Raw genomic sequence first — 19261 nt, forward strand, 5'->3', positions numbered from 1 at the left:
CATTTACTTGCACACACACATGCATATCTCTGTTTGGACTCTTACACTTACATGAGGAAATACACACCGACACCCCTGAAGGATATGTCATGCATATTTATGAAATGTTTCATGAAATGTGACAATATAACCCATGATCCGAGGGTATGGGTTTTATGAATTTTGAATTGTTTAGGTGCAAGTTGTACAGAATTCGATGTAGAATTGTATTTGTATAAAATGTATTGTAAGAAATGGAGAAATCTAAAAATTAATATAAATGTACTAATCGACATTTCCAGAAGTTTTGAATGTATCTCTGATTAATAGCAGAGATACAAAATTAATTAAAACAAACTTATGACTCAGGAGTTGCAGTCAATTATGAACTACTGAAATATAGATTAATATACTCTACAAAGTTCTTTTTGTCGAATTTTATCATTTCGATAATATGTGAACAATTTTTTTGTTGAGCTAGACTGTTTCGGGTTTCTATAAATCTAGTTCTTTTGTCGAGGTCCATCACTATACTTGCCAGTTTTAAGAGTTAAAGTCATTGTCATAAGGAGCTCTCATAAACGTGGGGCGTGAATTTCAAAACTACATCCCGGGGACGTTGTATGGGGCTAGGTGCAATCCTGAAGCAATATCGTACAAACCTTAACAGTAGAGAATATTTTAAGCAAAATTTCAGACCACTAGCTTCTCTTATGTGAAAGTAAAAGGTCGTGCTTTGAACATATAGACGTAGGAACAAGATCGTCCGTTTTTTGCAAATATCAAAATAATACCGGCGTTATTGGTGAATGTGTTCTAGCGTTTTAAAGTAGTAAGACATAGTATTGCGTGGTCCAGAAGTGGTGATTTTGAAATGGAGAACAGAGATCATCTAGTCCAGTCTGAAACAGTTTAGACTCCAAGAAATGAAGGATTACTTCATTAAGATTCTGGTCAAACTCTTGCAAAATCATTGAGAGCTAATCAAGCAACAGGGGAACTGAGAAATATAATAACTGATCCCCAGATACCTTGACAGACAATTTTGCTTAAAATATATAAATATTTTCTGAATCATTTTTTTCGATGAAAAAAATATTCATAACGTTAAGCCGAAGCGTTGAATCAAATCCATGACGATAAAATATTGTTTTGTATTTAGTGTTACAAATGGGTTCTTCCTAACCCTCCTTATAGTCGAGACCTTAAACCGTCCGATTACTAAATGCTTCGATTGATGAAGAATGCTCTCTATGAAATGTTCTTTGTATTAGAAATTCGTAATTTCGCTCGAATCCGTCCTGGTATCAAAAGATCAGCAGTTCTTTTGTCTGAGATTTCTTTTGTTACCAGACAGATGAGAGATATGGTCATAACTAACACTGAACAAAATTTAAATAAATTATATTCTACAAATACTTAAAAATATCGAACTTTTATGTGGTCAATAATCCTTCTCGTGTTGAGCGTTAGAAAATTAATTATATCGAATTTTAGCTCTAAACTCGAATTTTTAAGTCAGTAAAGAGCGTTAGTCATTTTGGAGGGGACCATAGATAAAGAGTTTGATAGAGAGAATTTGACTCATACAAAACATATTTATGCCGAATATCGTCGTTGTATTTGCATTTTTAAAATATTTATGACTCTTAGAGTTTTTTTGGGGGTCCATTTGTATGGGGGTTATGCAAAAGCGTTTACAGATTTTGGCCATTTTCAATACCAAACAAATCTTACCTATATAAGGAATACTTGTGGAAAATTTCAACTCCAGCTCTTTCCATTTGGACTCTATCTTTCAAGAGATAGATAGACAGGCAGACAGACTGACGGGCAGATGAATTGACATTGCTAGATCTTCTTAGAGTTTAATAAGGACTTAAAATATATATACTTTTGTGGGTCTATAATCAATATTTCGATGTGTTAGTAAAATTTCATGGATAGTAAATTTACTTTAATCGGACCACATATAATGTCAAGATGTATTAATTTAGAAACCTGTGACCGCGCTTCCGATGTCCTCATTATATCCCACTTCAGTTTTAAATCGACAATACTTCCTCTTGAGGCATGTGAAATTTATATTAAATCAGATAGGGAGTTTCAGAATTGTCTCTATTTTCTCTTTTCTATTCCATTGTTCGATCTTGTTTACGAATACATTTAGGGTAATTATCATCTGTAGAGGTAATAATAAAGTCGCCAATAAAAATGTACGAAAAATTAGTTTTAAATTTTGACATATATAGTCCAAGAGGCATTAACAGTTTACAAATATACTTAACCGACTTATCCGGATTTAAACTATCTTTACAGTAATTTTTTTATTACTTTTACTCAATGCTCTATTATTAAATGATTTTATCATTCTATCTGGAATGGTTTTTACTCAAATGTAAAAATTAATATTTCTTTATAAAGCTTCTTATATCGACTAAGGTTAGAACTACTAACTATTTCCTTATTAGACTTATGACAATTGTCTACAAATCTTATAAAAAAATCGACCACTCATTACTTAGTAATGTATGAAATAACTATATTGCTTTCGATACTCATTGTTAAAATTTGAAAATATTTTATTGGGTTGTTATTAAAATTTTACACAAACAAAAATTTAATTAATTTTTTAAATTATTAAACAAACTTTTACGAGTGACATTTTATTTGTTTTTTTAAGAACTTCAAAAAAAATATATTACAATTATCTCATAAAAAAATATTTTGACAATTTTTGACAACAAGTCTTTTGTGTAATTTGCCAACAATCTTTGAAATTCAATAACAAAATTTCTTTTATATTTAGAATATGACAAAGAAAGTTAAATGCAGCATATTTTCCTAAAGACAATGAAATAAACAAACAAACGGACAGACAGACAGACAGAAATGTGAATATTAAATGTTTTTCCTAAACATGTAATTAAATTATGAAAGGACATAAGACACATAATAAGTCATAAATCAAATTTACATTGCTCCACAGAGATTATTTGTTTTGGACACATAGACATTATTCTGGACATGTTGCATGTTACTTCTCAACATATGCACATATAAAGAAGTGGTAGGTTGTATGTTCTGGATGTATGGCCACATGCTAGACAGTAACAAGAGTTTGATTATTTGTTAAATTTTCGAAAGGATGTAGTATACTATATGTATGAAGTTTAACAGATTTTGACCATTAACTGTGAAGTAAGTAAAAATCAATAATATTTAGATAAAATTGTAGTTGACAAATTATACAATCAGTTTAATTTTAAAATTGCAAAAGGTATTTATTTAAAAAAAAGTTTTTTTTTACAAAAACTAGATTTTTTTCTAACAATAAAATGCTTTACTTTAATTCCATTCTATAAATAGACAATAATTGTGTTTATAGATCACAATGTTCAAAATCAATTTAAATGTTTACTCAATAACAATAAAAAGATTAAATATTGATAATGCCCTTTTTTTTATTATTATTGAATTAAATTGAATTGTTTGTCGTGTCTTTTATATATTATTTACCTTCATTCAATATCTGATCTGCAGCAAAATACCCTCCCTCACCTTTACAAGGCCACTCACTCTGTGCTTAACTAGACATATATTTTACTGAAATTAATATAATCATGTTTAGTTGAATATATGAATGTCTATTGTTATAATTTGCAAAGTAATTGATTCGTTCTGCTTATGGGCAAACTATTAATATGTTTTGATCAATCAATTGAGTGGCTGTGACTGAATGTCTGTGACTGAATGTCTGTGACTTATGTCTGACTGACATAATTGACCTGTGGCTATATGTCGTATGAATGAAAAGTAAAAATAGAAAAAAAATTAAATTTTTTTTTAAATTTTACCGAATCATATTTAGAGAATAGTAAGCAGGTGAATTTTTGTATATGATTTAGTTTTTGGGAAAATTTTAAGAATATTTGTTTAAAAATGATATTACAAAATAGTTTTGTAAAATTAGAATATTATATTATCATATAATATAATATTCATATTATGCATGAAATTTTCGTAAATATTATGAAAATTTTATAAGGAAATTTTAATTTCTAAAATTCACAAATAGTTTTTGAGGCATTTGTCCCTTAAATTATAAATTATCGATTTATAAAGAACATTAAGCTATACAAAATGTGTATAAGGCGAAAATCTTCCCACAATTATCCTCTTATACCCTACACCAGTATAGTTGTTGTAACAGTTCGACTGTGCCCAATAATTCTTACCTGTGTTAATATCGGTTGATATAGCTGTTGCTAGGTTGGCAATCTTTGTCCGAGTATAGTATTTTGGGAATTTTTAAAGAATTTTTGTTTAAAAATGATATTACAAAAAAGTCTTGTAAAATTAGAAAATTATATGATTAAATAAGATTTCGTATTATGCATGAAATTTTCGTAAATATTACGAAAATTATGTTAGGAAATTTTAATTTTTAAAACTCACAAATATTTTTTGAGGCATTTGCCCCTTAAATTATAAATTATCGATTTATTAACAACATTAAGTCATACAGCATATGTATATGGCGAAAATCGGCACATAATTATCCTATTATACCCTACATAAGTATAGTTGTTGTAATAGTTCGACTGTGTCCAATAATTCTTACCTGTGTTAATATCGGTTGATATAGCTGTTGCTAGGTTGGCAATCTTTGTCCGAGTATTGGTGCGAAGATCCTATAACAGGTAGTCCTTCCTTCCATCCATGTGTCTGCCCTTCCATGTAAAACTTGTGCACGCGCTAAAAATCGCAAATTTCAAGCTAATTTTATGAAATTACTTGTTTTCATTAATCCAAGAAGGAAACCTATTTAAAATTAATGAAATTATGTTAAAACAAATTTTTACTTAACAAATTCAGAAAATCACCTTTTTAAAAAATTTCAGAATTAAAGCCTTATTATACGAACAATAACTATAAGTACATATATAATACTCAACTTTAAAGGGTATCAATTAGTCAGTTATGCCTGAATAAACATTAATTTTTTCCCACAAAAGCCTGTCTAAACCTTAAACTTAAATTATTTCTTCGAGTTGAACAAATGAATGTTTAAATCACCAAAACAAAACTATTCGAACCAAAAAATGTATTATCAGTTAAATTACTTCATTCTTTAACTATATAAACACTCTCAATCAATTGGAAAAAGTATCAGTTGACGATCAATTACTCAACAATCAACAACCAGCCGTTAATTAAAAATTTAACTCACCTTAAACAAATCAATAAAATGGCTTTCAAATTTATTACCTTCTTCGCTCTTTTGGCTGCTGCCAATGCTGGTTATGTAACACCTGTAACATATGCTGCTGCTCCAGTTGTAAAATATGTAAATCCTGCTGTAGATGCTGTAGCTACTACTCAACGAAACGTAGTGCGTTCTTTTGGTGGCACTGTTTCTTCTTACTCTAAATCGGTGGATACACCCTACTCTAGTGTTCGGAAAGTTGATACTCGTATCAATAACAATGTCTATACTCCAGCTGTAGCTAAGACTGTTACCTATGCTGCTCCCACTGTTACTTATGCCGCTCCCGCTGTTACCAAAACTGTTTATGCTGCTCATGCTACACCTGTAGTAGCTAAAACTGTAGCCTACTCTGCTCCTATAGTTTATACCCATGCTGCTCCCGCTGTTACTAAAACCGTATACTCACACGAATCTCCTTTGGTATACGCTAAGCCAGCTTTAACTAAAACTGTTAGCTATGCTGCTCCTACTGCTACCACCTCATACAATCATGGTCCTGCTGCTACCACTTACACTCACAATGCTCCTGGAGTTACCGGTTATGGTAGCAGCCAAACTGTTCATTATTCTCCTGCTGAAACTGTCTCGCACATGAGTTTCGATAGTTTTGGTACTCATTGGGGTTTTTAAGTAGTAAATAAGAAGAGTAAGGGTTTTCTTATTCAAAGGTTTATATATCAAATTTGCATACAAAATTTGTTCTCTAAACCTCTGATGATGTTTATGAATGATACATTGTTGATTGTTGAAAAATTATATTATTAATTAAGAAATAAAGTACAATATACGAATATTTTGTTATTTTTTATTTTAAAAATTTTAAATTTGTAATTCCACAATTTTGAAAAAAAAATCTTAATATCAACACTTAAAGATTTTTGTACCATGATTTAAAAATGTGTTAGTTAAAGACCGATCTTTACACATACACATACTGGATTTATTCTAATACTATTACCCAGCATTAATAAAACGAAGTACTTCTAAAAGAATAACATTTATCGCCAATTCAATAGAAGCACTCGTAACTTTTTTACCTTTTGTGGAAGTGATGATTTTGCAAAACTTAATATATTTTTTTGTTCTTACAATTTTTTTGTTAAACAAGTCTGATTTCTATATTCGGCTGTGTCGAATCTTATATACCCTTCACCAAGTATGGTTTAAAAAACTATTTTTATTTATTTTGTATCTCTGCACACAGGTGACACATACATACACGCAAACAAATATAAACTGTAGCAGAAAGAAATATTAACCGTTGTACTGTACTACCACCGTAAAACTGTATTACCACCCTCAAACAAATATGAGCTGTATTACGAACATATTACTGCTTTATCTCCTTGTTGTTGTTTTTTTGCTTTTATTTATAATTTTTTGAGGAAATTTTTAGAGTTAGTCTCAGATTTTTATCCATATCTCAGTTATTTATGGACCGATTTTGCTGATTTTCAATAGAAAACTTCTCGAAAGCATGTCTGACAGAATTATTGAAGATTTTGGGTCTCAAAGATATCTGGAGTCTTTACAAAATTGATTTTAACAGACAGACGGACATGGCTTAATCGACCCCGCTATCTATAAGGATCCAGAATATATATACTTTATAGGGTCGGAAATTATAAACGGAATGACAAACTTATATATACCCTTCTCACGAAGGTGAAGAGTATAAAAATATTATTTTTGGTAATTGTTATTATAAGGGTCTGTATTTCTATCAAATAATTTCCAAAAAAAAGAACATTAAAATGACATCTTGAAAAGAAGTAGTAAGTTTGGAATCAAAAAATAAGAAAAAGCTTGTGTTAAAATCATAACTTCTTCTGATCTATTTCAGCATTTCCATGCTGGGTATGTTCGTATTTCTGCCTTCAACAGGCGCGATAGGAGTCAGTTTTCCTTAAAAATTCTTTAGGTCTATCATCAGGAATATAGGTTTTACCATAAAGTATGACGATATTTTAGCCCCACCTTGATATAAGAACTCTTTTGATAACAGACTTCAAAATTGCAGTATATCAATGAAATTCGCATTAAGTACAGTATTCACAATTATAAACCGACTTCCATTGAATATGGTCATGGTTTGCGTCTTTACTACAATACTGACATAATCCTGAGTATAGCAAAATATGCGTCATTTAATATATATTTCTCCATTATACTATAGGTGAAGTTTATTGAAACTATTTCAAATAGGTCCATTATTTCACTTAGGTCTGATACAATAGAACCTCTAAATAACGCTTTAAAGTTCATAATTTCTTAAAATATACTAGTAGTTCGACAATAATCGGAAAGTGTCCAAGTTTGACCCCCATCTAAGTCTGACAATTCTTGACCGATAAAGCTGAAAATTTGTGTCTGGCCTATTATTTAATAGTACTAACCTTGGGGCAATATTTATCCAAATTGATGTTTAGTTGTCTATATAAAGCTCTATAAAATTTTATTCGTTCGAGGACCATCCATTAGTATGGCTAGTTAACAAAATTTTCTACTAATAGCAGACTACTTACTATATAGTCTATGCATGAATCATTTTTTGTGTATGCTTTCTTGAAGATTTTTTGTATGTATATACAACTTATCTTGTACTAAAGGTAAATTTTTTCAAAAAAGGTTTCTACATTAATGTTAATCGAAACAAGCATTAAAATATTAATACGCACACAATAAGTAGCAATAATGAATTAACATAATTTTTGAGTATAAATACCAAACAATTATCCAATAACAGTATCAGTTGACGATCAATTACTCAACAATCAATAACCAATTAACTTCTCCGAATAAAATGGCTTTCAAATTTATTACCTTCTGCACTCTTTTGGCTGCTGCTAATGCTGGTTATGTATCACCTGTAACTTATGCTGCTGCTCCAGTTGTGAAATATGTAAATCCTGCTGTAGATGCAGTAGCTACTACTCAACAAAATGTAGTGCGTTCTTTTGGTGGTACTGTTTCTTCTTACTCTAAATCGGTGGATACTCCCTACTCTAGTGTTCGTAAAGTTGATACACGCATCAATAACAATGTCTACACTCCAGCTGTTGCCAAGACTGTAACCTATGCTGCTCCCACTGTTACTTATGCCTCACCCGCTGTTACCAAAACAGTTTATGCTGCCCATGCTACACCCGTAGTAGCTAAAACTGTAGCCTATTCTGCTCCTACAGTTTACACTCATGCTGCTCCTGCTGTTACTAAAACCGTATACTCACACGAATCTCCTTTGGTATACGCTAAGCCAGCTTTAACTAAGACTGTCACCTATGCTGCTCCTACTGCTACTACCTCATACAATCATGGACCTGCTGCCACCACTTACACCCATAGTGCTCCCGGAGTTTCTGGTTATGGTACTAGTCAAACTGTACATTACTCTCCAGCTGAAACCGTTTCTCACATGAGTTTCGATGGTTTCGGTACTCACTGGGGTTTCTAAGTTAATAGTGAATTAATGTGTTGACATTTGTTAATACTTTGTTGATTGTTGAAATATTTGTTGTTTTTTAAAAATAAATACATTTAAATTTTAATAATTAAAAAAAAATTTAATATATATATATTTTTTTTTTTTTTGAAAAAGTTGAGAATAATTTGATGGGGAAACTCAATAATACATATAAGTTTAAATATCGTTTCTCAATTAAAAAAAAAAAAACTTTTTAAAAGTTTATATAGCTGTGTCCGTAAACCTGTGTACTCACTCAAAATACATATCATCATACCAAGTCCAGCCTTCTCATATTAAGAAGATTTCTCTTCTTTCTCTCATCAGAGTCACTCCATAGGATCTTTGTAGTTCTACCCACCGTTTAATTGTTCCAAGAGGTCTTATGGTATTTTCTCGTCCATATTTTAATATAGCTTTTGTTACGTCGAAAGGTTTTGGTATTCGTCTGGTTAACTACTTAGGGCTCTCTTCTCTTTAATGCTAATACATTTGCCCTTTCGTTGAGGACTAACTCAACGGTACCCATGTGATGTAATTCTTACCTTCGGGAGAGTTTCTGCGTCTTCTTACTTTCTGGGATCAGATTTTTAATGTTTTAGACATATTCGATGATGTTAGAATTTGGAATTTTAATCAAAGATCCGGAAATAATACCCAGATACATAGTAAACTATTTATGACAATAATATGTGTTCAAAATTTTATGCAAAAAGGTCAGTCATTGATTTTAAATTAAATTTAAAATAAGTTGGAAAATATAGTCGGGCATGGCCGACCATATAATACCCTATACCATGAGTATATTTTTAATATATATTTTTTCATAAAGAAACTTTTATGTTGAATTTTACCTTAAGTATTTAAGCAATTCATTGATAAAAAAAACTAAATTTTCTAAATGAGGCTTTATATAGGTCTAGCATGTGCCGATCCCCATTATATGTAGGAAAGGATATATTTTTAAATCACAGTTAGTTTTGTTGAGTTTCATTGCGATACAAATGGTTACAAGTCAATTTTAGACGTTTGGGTCATTTTTTGAAGTATAAGGTCCAATCATTACGAAAATCTGCAAAGAGAGATAATAGTATATTTCACTTAATTATGGCATAAAAAGCCCAAATCGGGAGGTACAGTTGTGTGGGGGCTAGGCAAAATAATGGATAGATTTCCATAATTTTCAATAGGCTACATCCCTGAGCCAAGAAACATGCTTGGTACAAATTTTATCACATTTTCTTGAAAATTGCGACCTGTAGCTTGCGCACAAGGTTTACATGGACAACCAGCCAGCCGGACAGGCGGACGGACATGTCTTAATCGACTCAAAAAATGATTCTGAATCGTGCTACAAACATCAGCATAAACGTATAATACCCTTCTGTCAATAGTGGTGTAGGGTATAAATATTACTAAAATTTCGAACTAAAACAAGTATGAATTCATAGTCGGACATTGCCGACCATATGATACCCTACACCAGTCATTATGTTGAAATTCTAATTTTTTTTAAATAAAGCATTTAATTTGTTTTATTGTGGAATATTTTTACTTATTGTTGACAAAAAAGAGAGATTTTCTACAAGAGGGCTCATAGGGGAGAAGGGGTAAATATGGGCCTATCCTTATAAATTTTGGTAGATGAATTTACGTCTACTACAAAGTCATTTATGTAGATTTTAATCGTTTTATAAGTAATTATAAGTTAATTTTGACCATCAAGTCATTTTCTGAAGGGGAGTCTGTATGGGGGCTAGGGTCAAATGAGGCCCGATCACAATAAAAATTAGTATTGTCAATTATTGTTCTACAAAACTAATTTTTGCTGATTTTCGTTGACATTATAAAACATTTAACGTACTTATGAGCCTAAAGGCCCGATTCGGGGGGTACGGTTGTATGGGGGCTAGGAGAAATAATGGACCGATTTCAACCATTTTCTATAGCGATCGTCCTTGAACCAAAAAAAGAGTATGTGCCAAATTTCATCAAATTATCTTGAAAATTGCAACCTGTAGCGTGCGCACAAGGTTTACATGGACACACAGACAGACGGACAGACAGACGGACGGACGGACGGACGGACAGACGGACATAGCTAAATACACTCAGAAAGTGATTCTGAGGCGATTAGTATACTTTAAGGTGGGTCTAGGACCAATATTTTTGGGTGTTACAAATTTCAGCACAAACGCATAATACCCTCCCCACTATAGTGGTGTAGGGTATAATTAGTTTGGAAAGAAAATCTTCTTACAAAAACAAAACTTTGTCGACATTCATATTTTCCACTTAATTTATTTCAATTCAAATGGAAAATATGTTGTAATAAAAACATAAATTATGATGAGAAACAAAAAATAGAATACAAAACAAATATTTATAAAAATAATCGCACCCTCCTCGAAAGGTAAGATGACAATTGCTAGAATGAAAACCTTGTGGGGGTGCAAGCAAAAAAAAAAAAAAAGAAAAAAAAACTTTTTTTATTATGTTTCTTAAAAGTTTGGAAAAATATTTATTCAAACATATATCTTAATACATATGTATGTTTGTATTATATCTATAGTTGCTCTACATTTTGGCAAATGGTAAAATTTTGTTGTTTTTTTTATGGACGATGATGAATATTTATTAGAATTTCAAAAAAAAGCTAAACTTTTTAAAAACTTTAGAAACCCTCCTTTTATATACAAACTTGTAATGGAAATTGAATATTCAGTACAGGAACATAAAGAGTATTTAATAAAAAGATATTTTTTTTGCAACTACAGATACTTTGATAGTCTTAATATTACAAGTGACTTGACTTAGAGTTCATTTGTAATTTTGGCAAATTGATATTAATTTTACTCTAGAGCGCCATTAACAAACGAATAAAAAACGTTACAATTTGAATTTGAAAGAGATAATGTGCAAAAAAAAAACGAAAACATAATTGTAACTTTTTGCGTTATAATCTGCAAACGTTTTTTTCGTTTTTTTTGTCAATACTAAAATACAAGCGTAACAAATAAGTAAGTTTAGGCCCTAATATTTGTCGTTGTCAAAACCGGTTAACAAAATTCGTTTATATGAAAGGTACAGTTTTTATTTCATTTTACAAAAGCTAATTTAATTAGCGACAAAATTGACCCTGAATATATATCGTTAACTTATAACAAATTCGTTTCCTAAAGCAGCGTATAAAATCATATAAAAAGTTCATTACAATTAGTATTTAATATCAGTTATCCACTATCCAGCACTGTTAAAACAACTTACTTACCATGGCTTTCAAATTCATTACCTTTTGCACTCTTTTGGCTGCTGCTAGCGCCGGTTATGTAGCACCTGTTACTTATGCTGCCTCTCCTGTGGTTAAGTATGTCAATCCTGCTGTGGATGCTGTTGCCTCTACTCAACAAAATGTTGTGCGTTCTTTTGGCGGTACTGTATCTTCCTATTCAAAAACAGTTCAGACTCCCTACTCTAGTGTCAGTAAGGTGGACACCCGCATTAGTAACAATGTTTACACTCCTGCTGTTGCCAAGACTGTCACCTATGCTGCTCCTGCTCTAACCAAAACTGTTAGCTATGCTGCTCCCGCTGTTCATTATGCTGCTCCCGCTCCTGTATACACCAAGACTTTGGTTTCATCTCCTGTACCCACTGTTAATACTTATGCTGCTCATGCTCCTGTTGTTTACTCACATGCTGCTCCCGTCGTTAAGCAAGCCATTGCTTACTCTCCCGCTGCTACTGTAGCTCATGTCTCCTTTGATGGTTTCGGTTCTCACTGGGGCTATTAAATTGTCTGACTTAATATTATTTTTATCACTTGTTGAAATAAATAAATTTTGTTGATTTTTGAAATTAATTAATTTTTCTTTTATTTCACCGTGCAATACAACTGAAAGTTGAAAGCCCCAACTCTTAAACATATAACGTATGGAATAATTTGAAATTAGTTCCCTAGGTATCTAAATCCCTTTTGGTACCCTAGGTACACTTATTGTAAGTTAAAATAAGTACTTCTTCGTCAGATAAAAAATAAATTACTAGACTCCCTATGAGTAATGCAGACGGTATGTAATTGTCAGTGCAAAGTAAGTTTTTCTTTGCTGTCTTATTCATCAGTTCACGGAGTTTTAAGTATAATAAGCCTTTTCCAGTGCAATTTAAAACTCTTAGAGTTTTTAATCGTATAGTCGTAAAACCCACAAAAGTGTATCCGTCCGTATGTCCGTTGAAAACACTATAGATTCCGAATAAAGATAGCAGGTGTGCTGAAACTTTGTTTAATAGATCGATGAGATCACGGAAAAAGTTGTCCCACAGTTTAAACAGTAATATTTGGTTTAAAAACACCAGTAAAGCAATGAAAATCCACATAAATAAGTTTAAAGAAGTTTTATGATAATCGGCTCACAATTGACGCTATCTCCCATAAAACGTACTAACGATAATTACTGGCACGAGTCTATCTATCTATCTATCTATCTATCTATCTATCTATCTATCTATCTATCTATCTATCTATCTATCTATCTATCTATCTATCTATCTATTTATCTATCTACCTATCTATCTTATAAAATAATATTTCTTCATACTTTTCCTTTCTTTAAAAGGTACTTCTTGAAATATCCATAAAGCATGTAGAAAACGATTTCATAAAATAATATTTCGCATTATTCACGAAATTTTCGTAAATATTATGAAACAAGTATATGATACTCTTAATCATATATTTTGAAAAATTTATTTAAAAAGAAACAGTTGGTCCAAATTTCATAAAATATCTTGAAGATATCGACCTGAGCCTTGCACACAAGGTTTCAATGGACTGGCAGCAGGACAGACGGACATGACTTATTTTTGAGAAACACTCAAGAAGTAAAAGTCTAAGCTGGTTCCTTCAAGATTTGGACTGCCTCTCATAAATGCCATATTTAAAAATATTTGACTTTTTAAATAACTGTGTTTAAATATGATTATATATTCATGCCAATTTATTCCTTCACTTGAACTATTTTATTTACTTATAAATCACATAGCCTCCATATTAACATATTGTGTTTTCTTAAACAAATGTAGGCTTAAATTAATTTTGTGTTTCTTGTTACCTTTGATGTTTCTACGTTTCTTATTTCATTTGCGAATTAAAATAAGATAAATTGATTCATATCTTGACTTCGTATTGTATCAGAATGTTGGATGGATGTATGTATATAACTGTATCTGAGTAATAAAAATTAACCTTATTTGCGATGCTTGTTAATTTGATTTGAAGTTTATCGTTTACAAGAAAACAATTTTTTATTTCCTTTCACTTGACGTTTTTTTTTGTAGCTTACTTGTAGACTTTTGCAGAATACCCTGTAGATTGGGGTGATTGTGACGAATTAGTGATTTTATATATTATTTACGGTTATCAATGGTGACTTTATGTGACTGGAAATGTGCGTGTAAGAAATTTTATCATATTCTCTCTAATTATAAATTGCAAATAGACTTTTTTTAAGAACATTTGGAGATGTTAAAGAGTAGTAGCAAGATTAGGTAATGGCTTGTACTTATATAACCACTTACTTTTCAATGGCTACTACTTATCGTCTGCATTACTTTTAAATACTCTTATGATGACTTTCATATAATCAGATATGTACCCTACAAAAACTCGGTAATGTAGAGAATTTTTATAAACTTTCACTTTTCAATACCTACTATATACCTTTTGAATAACTTGGAAGTACTCTAGTAATGACTTTCTTTTACGTTGTCATTTTTCACGTATACGAGACAGTCGTGACCCAAGATTATTTTTACTTTTTTATCTATTTAGAGCGTTATTTTGAGTTCGCAGCTACAATAAATGTTTATTTGAAAAGACTATTTGTCTTATTTTGTTATTTTATTTTTTAGAATTTGATGTCACTACATGCCAAGAAGTATAATATCTTGCGATATCCAAAGAAAACACTTTTTTCCTTTTTTATCAAAAATTATGGTTAAGTCAAATCCATAAAAAGTCCAGCGGTTTATTTTTTAGAATTTGACTAACAATTGAGAAACGAGGACTCAATTTTAAAAACAACAACTTCTTTGATAGCGAAATTGGAACTACTTATTTAACTCACTATTTGTAAGCAAGCATAGAAATACTTATCCCCAATGTCATGTAATCAAAAGCGGCTTTCTAGCTTTTTAACTCCTTACTTTTCACTGTAATAATTAAAATCAAGTGGTTAGACTGTTTAGGAGGGATTCCTCAAAATTTTTATGAAACTTCTGGGTACGGAAATATAGTCAGCGTTGTGTGTACGTATGTGTTTTCGTACGACTATGAATGTGAAGTTGAAACGAGGCACCCTTAACGTGTCAGCAGAAAAATGTGATCCGATAAATCAACTGTGTGTAAAGTGAAAAATTGAATACTCGGAAATCGATGTATGCTGTAAGTCATGAGATGTATTCACTTGACTGTGTATAATGCGTTAAAGCAGAAGTTTAAAATAACATTTTTATTAACATTTTTCAGAACAAAAAAGACAATTGCTATCATTTAACAAAATCTGTATATTAAGGACTGCAAAGTTGTTTTCATCTAAAGAGATTACATTCATTAAAAGAACTGACTCCGAAAACATTTATGAATTCGCTGTTCAGAAGGAAAGAAAAAGTCAATACATTGTAATAGACAATGTTGGTAAAAATTTCCGGTTGTAAGAGTTTATAATCGTACATGAACAATTTAGTTCTTTTTTTTTGTATTTATAATTTTACAGATTGATGAAGTGTAATGGTTATGAAGATGAGTGTGAATAGAGTAGTGAGGAAAAAAATTGTTATGAATATAAAAGTTCGATAGGTTATTGATAGACAAAAATAAAAAAAAATTCTACAAAAGTGTATAACTAATTTTTTTTTCAACAATTTCATGAACCATTATCTAAAAAAGTACAGAAAAGAAAACATTCAACAAGCTGTTTTTTATTGCATTTTGATTTTATACTTTTTCATTTTAACTATTTATATAGAATTCCATATTTCTAGGGAAAAACATGAAAATCAAAAAAAGAAAATATACTAGAGATTCACTGAGGGCGTTAGTAAGTTGTATGTTTGGTTGATTATTCTGTTGTGTAATCCACAAAACTTTAATTTCCCGTAAAAGCTTGCCAACTATAATAAATTATTCATTATATTTTTTCTTAGTTTTTTTTCCAACTTTTTCGTTGTGGTTTTTTGTCTGCTGTTTTTCGTTTTTTTTTTATTCTGCAGTTTTTTCCCCTACCGACTGACATGTTGATCCCTTTAAGCATAAAATCATCTACTGCTAAGGATATTCACACATAGCTACTTCTACATATTTAAAAGCAATGAAAACTCCTATAGATGTTCTTGTTGTTTGGTGGTTATTGCCTAGAGATTTTTACTCGTTTACACCTAATTTGATTTTATACTCAAGGATGGTTTATAATACCACTGGCACTGTGGTTGTGTTCGAGGAGTTATATCCATTATATTTTTTCCTCCTTACATTGCTATCGTGGAATTTTCAATATTTTAATTCTTTTTCTTAGAGTGAAAGAAAATGTTTTATTAAGGCGTTGGTTAGGGGAATTCCTTAGTTAAAGTATGAAGATGAATTAATGTTGAATTATAAATACAAAAGGTTTCTGTGTTTAGGTTGTGCTAAAATTTAAAGAAAAAATCCTTCGATCAACAATTCTGTTATACAAATGATGACCCATGTTTATATGGCTTATTGGTATTATATGTCCATGAGATTTACGTGAACTCCTGCCTTGACAGCTAAATTTAACGGTTGTCTTTTTCACCCACAGGATGAATTTCTTTAATTCTATTGATGCTATGAGTTAAGACATTCTCATCGAAACGAGGGGTACGGTTGTATGGGTGCTAGGCGAAATAATGGACCGATTTCGTCCTTGGACCAAAAGAAGAGTATGTTCAAATTTCATCAAATTGTCTTGAAAATAGCGTGCGCAGAAGGTTTACATTGACACACCTTCAGACGGACATAGCTAAATCGACTCAGAATGTAATTCTTACCCGATTGATATTTAGTGGTGTAGGGTATAAAAACTCGCCAAAGTGCATTTCTTAATCTTTTAATGACGTACAACTACACTACTTTCATGGTTCTATTGTTTCGGCAACAGCTCCTATGCACATATGTGGTAGACTGAAGTCCGTATTTATATTTAATTAATAAAACTTATTTTAGTTGCCACAGAGTAGATTAATCTCTAACACACCCAACCTTTGCAACTTTACTTTATAGTTTGCGTGTAGAAAACTTCAACTAATGGACCAACTAATCAGTAGCATATTGTTCTCTTAACAGTTCAAAGGAGAAAATTCAGGAGAAGTACAAGGTCTGTATCTGTCTGTAGACGACTCACAATTCTAGTATATTCAGTTTTTATGCTTTGATATTGTACATCCTTAGATATAAACAACAGACTAATTTAGAACTCTCTGATCAAAACCTAATCCTGGTTTGGGTCTCCGAGTTGGAAGAAAAGTGTATAAGTTTAACGAAAAGAAGACAAGATGTCTCTAGTAGTGATGATTTAGATTTTTAATATCAACTTTCATTGAAAGTTTGGAGTTTAATCGAAACTGATGTTTCGAGTAAGTTCCTTCTATATACAATCCCAATTCCTATATCGAATAAAGATGGCGTCAATTCTACAGTGTTACCAAACGACAAAAAAGTTAGATATAAAGTTAGGCAGGGAAATATTTTAGCAATTATTGCATTAAGAAAAAAAATCGGAACTTTTTCTACTGCTTTCCAGCATATTTATTTAGGAAACGACAAGGATATAATTTTAACTCAATTCTGTCTTAATTTCAGAAGACATATCATGCGTATCATTTGAATGCATTAAGGTTATTCTGAAATAAAAAAAGACGATCTCTGGGCTATGAAGATGAAAATTGTATGCGCCATAGCATTGTCGAAGCAAGACTAAGCTCTCTCCAATACTACCCACGGCATAATGGAAATTTGTATAGAAAATGTTTAAATGAAACAAAACTTTATATATTTAAATTTAAAAGTAATATTTCGCTTTTAAATCTTGATTTATTTAAATTAACAAATTCTTAATGCCCAAGCACTTAAATTTATTTACTGTATGAATATAAATTTATAACTTAACTTTAAATCTTAATCTTAATTTAACATAATTTTTACATTATCTAAAGATATAGTGACATTTTGTGTCAAATAGCAATTCAATTATTTTCTCTGAAAATAATCCGTGGCAGAGTATAACATTGGATTTATACAAGCAGACACATGCAACTTTAAAACTACAGTAGGGAGGGTATTCAGCTTTGTAGCTGAAAGTATTTCCACTACATTCTTAAAGTATAGCATTGGTTATGACCTACTACTACTTTGTTACTTATTTTTCTTCAGCTTAAAAATCACGGAAGAAATATAATACCCGGACCCACACCAACACTTACACACCAAAATTAAAACTATAAGAAGAAATATACATATATAGATAGACAGTGTGAGGAAATAAAAAAGAATGATGCTATAAGCTGGATGTCAAATTTAAAATGATTAGCAAGGATTACACGCATACTTGCCTTGCGGTAACTAACTAAGCAACAGCGCAACAAATAAACAAACATACAGACAGACAGACACACAAACACACAGAGGCAAACGGAAGGACGGACAAACTCAAAGACTAACGAGCAAAGTAAGCCAAACGATAAAACAAGAAGAATAAGAGATAACGATAAAGTTACGAAATTTTGCCACCCAAAAATTATGCCCTCTAGATATTGAATTGCATCGTATTGACTTTCAAATTCTCAGGGTATGAGAATAGATTCCCTGATTGTAGTGTGTGTGTGTGTGAATAAATGAATTTGTGTTACTCTATATGTGTGTGCGTTTCACTCTATAACGGCACACAGTGTTGTCTGTCATTTGCAGTTGACGTTTGTGATTTTAATCAAATTTGCATTATTTACAATTTAAGCTGCCAAGCTGATTTTTAGTTTTTTCCTCTTTCCTCCTGTAACTGCTGTTGGCTGTTTCTATTAACGCTTTATTGCTGCTGCTTCTGCTGCCACGTCCGCCAGTCAGTCACTCATTCATTCACTCAGTCAATTGTGTGCTATTTGACGCACCATATTAAAATGTTGAAAGCAGATACAAAAGCAAAAAGAAATAAATTTATTCATTATTGTGGTTATTTAATTTTTTTTGGGAGGAAAAAAAAAGAAAGAAATGGCTGTTTGAAAAAAAATTGTTTTGTGGTTAATTGTGTGAATAATTTATTGCTAAATGTATAAACATTTTACTCATGCTAAATTAAATTTAAATTTAAGTGATTTAAATGAAAATGAAATTGTTTTAATTGTGATAATTCAAAGGATGATCCAAATGTTATGCAGTCCGCCATATCCAACTATACTTGTTTTTTATAGTTTTCTAGAAAATTATAATTACTTGTACTCTATAACTATTTCCTTTAATTTTAATTGATGTTTTTCTAATT

General features: G+C 31.1%; 2 protein-coding genes across 2 annotated transcripts; both read left to right on the forward strand.

The window, feature by feature from the left end:
* The first annotated feature begins 5169 nt into the window (after positions 1-5169).
* On the forward strand, positions 5170-6026 carry LOC111684852 (cuticle protein 76-like). Its single transcript, XM_023447066.2, has one exon. The coding sequence runs from the start codon at positions 5231-5233 to the stop codon at positions 5879-5881; it is 651 nt and encodes a 216-aa protein (XP_023302834.2). The 5' UTR covers positions 5170-5230; the 3' UTR covers positions 5882-6026.
* Positions 6027-8014: 1988 nt separating this feature from the next.
* LOC111684860 (cuticle protein-like) lies at positions 8015-12576 on the forward strand. The gene is made up of 2 exons (XM_023447077.2): positions 8015-8702; positions 11972-12576. The coding sequence occupies exons 1-2, from the start codon at positions 8055-8057 to the stop codon at positions 12506-12508; spliced, it is 1185 nt and encodes a 394-aa protein (XP_023302845.2). The 5' UTR covers positions 8015-8054; the 3' UTR covers positions 12509-12576.
* The last annotated feature ends 6685 nt before the right edge of the window (positions 12577-19261 follow it).

Source organism: Lucilia cuprina, chromosome 5 (assembly GCF_022045245.1).
Source record: "Lucilia cuprina isolate Lc7/37 chromosome 5, ASM2204524v1, whole genome shotgun sequence".
Classification (NCBI taxonomy): domain Eukaryota; kingdom Metazoa; phylum Arthropoda; class Insecta; order Diptera; family Calliphoridae; genus Lucilia; species Lucilia cuprina.

Excerpts from the sequence above, each read along its gene's own strand:
- LOC111684860 (XM_023447077.2), top strand. The coding sequence starts at position 8,055 with ATGGCTTTCAAATTTATTACCTTCTGCACTCTTTTGGCTGCTGCTAAT. Across the intron at positions 8,703-11,971 it reads TCGGTACTCACTGGGGTTTC|AACAACTTACTTACCATGGC; the intron begins TAAGTTAATAGT and ends CAGCACTGTTAA.
- LOC111684852 (XM_023447066.2), top strand. The coding sequence starts at position 5,231 with ATGGCTTTCAAATTTATTACCTTCTTCGCTCTTTTGGCTGCTGCCAAT.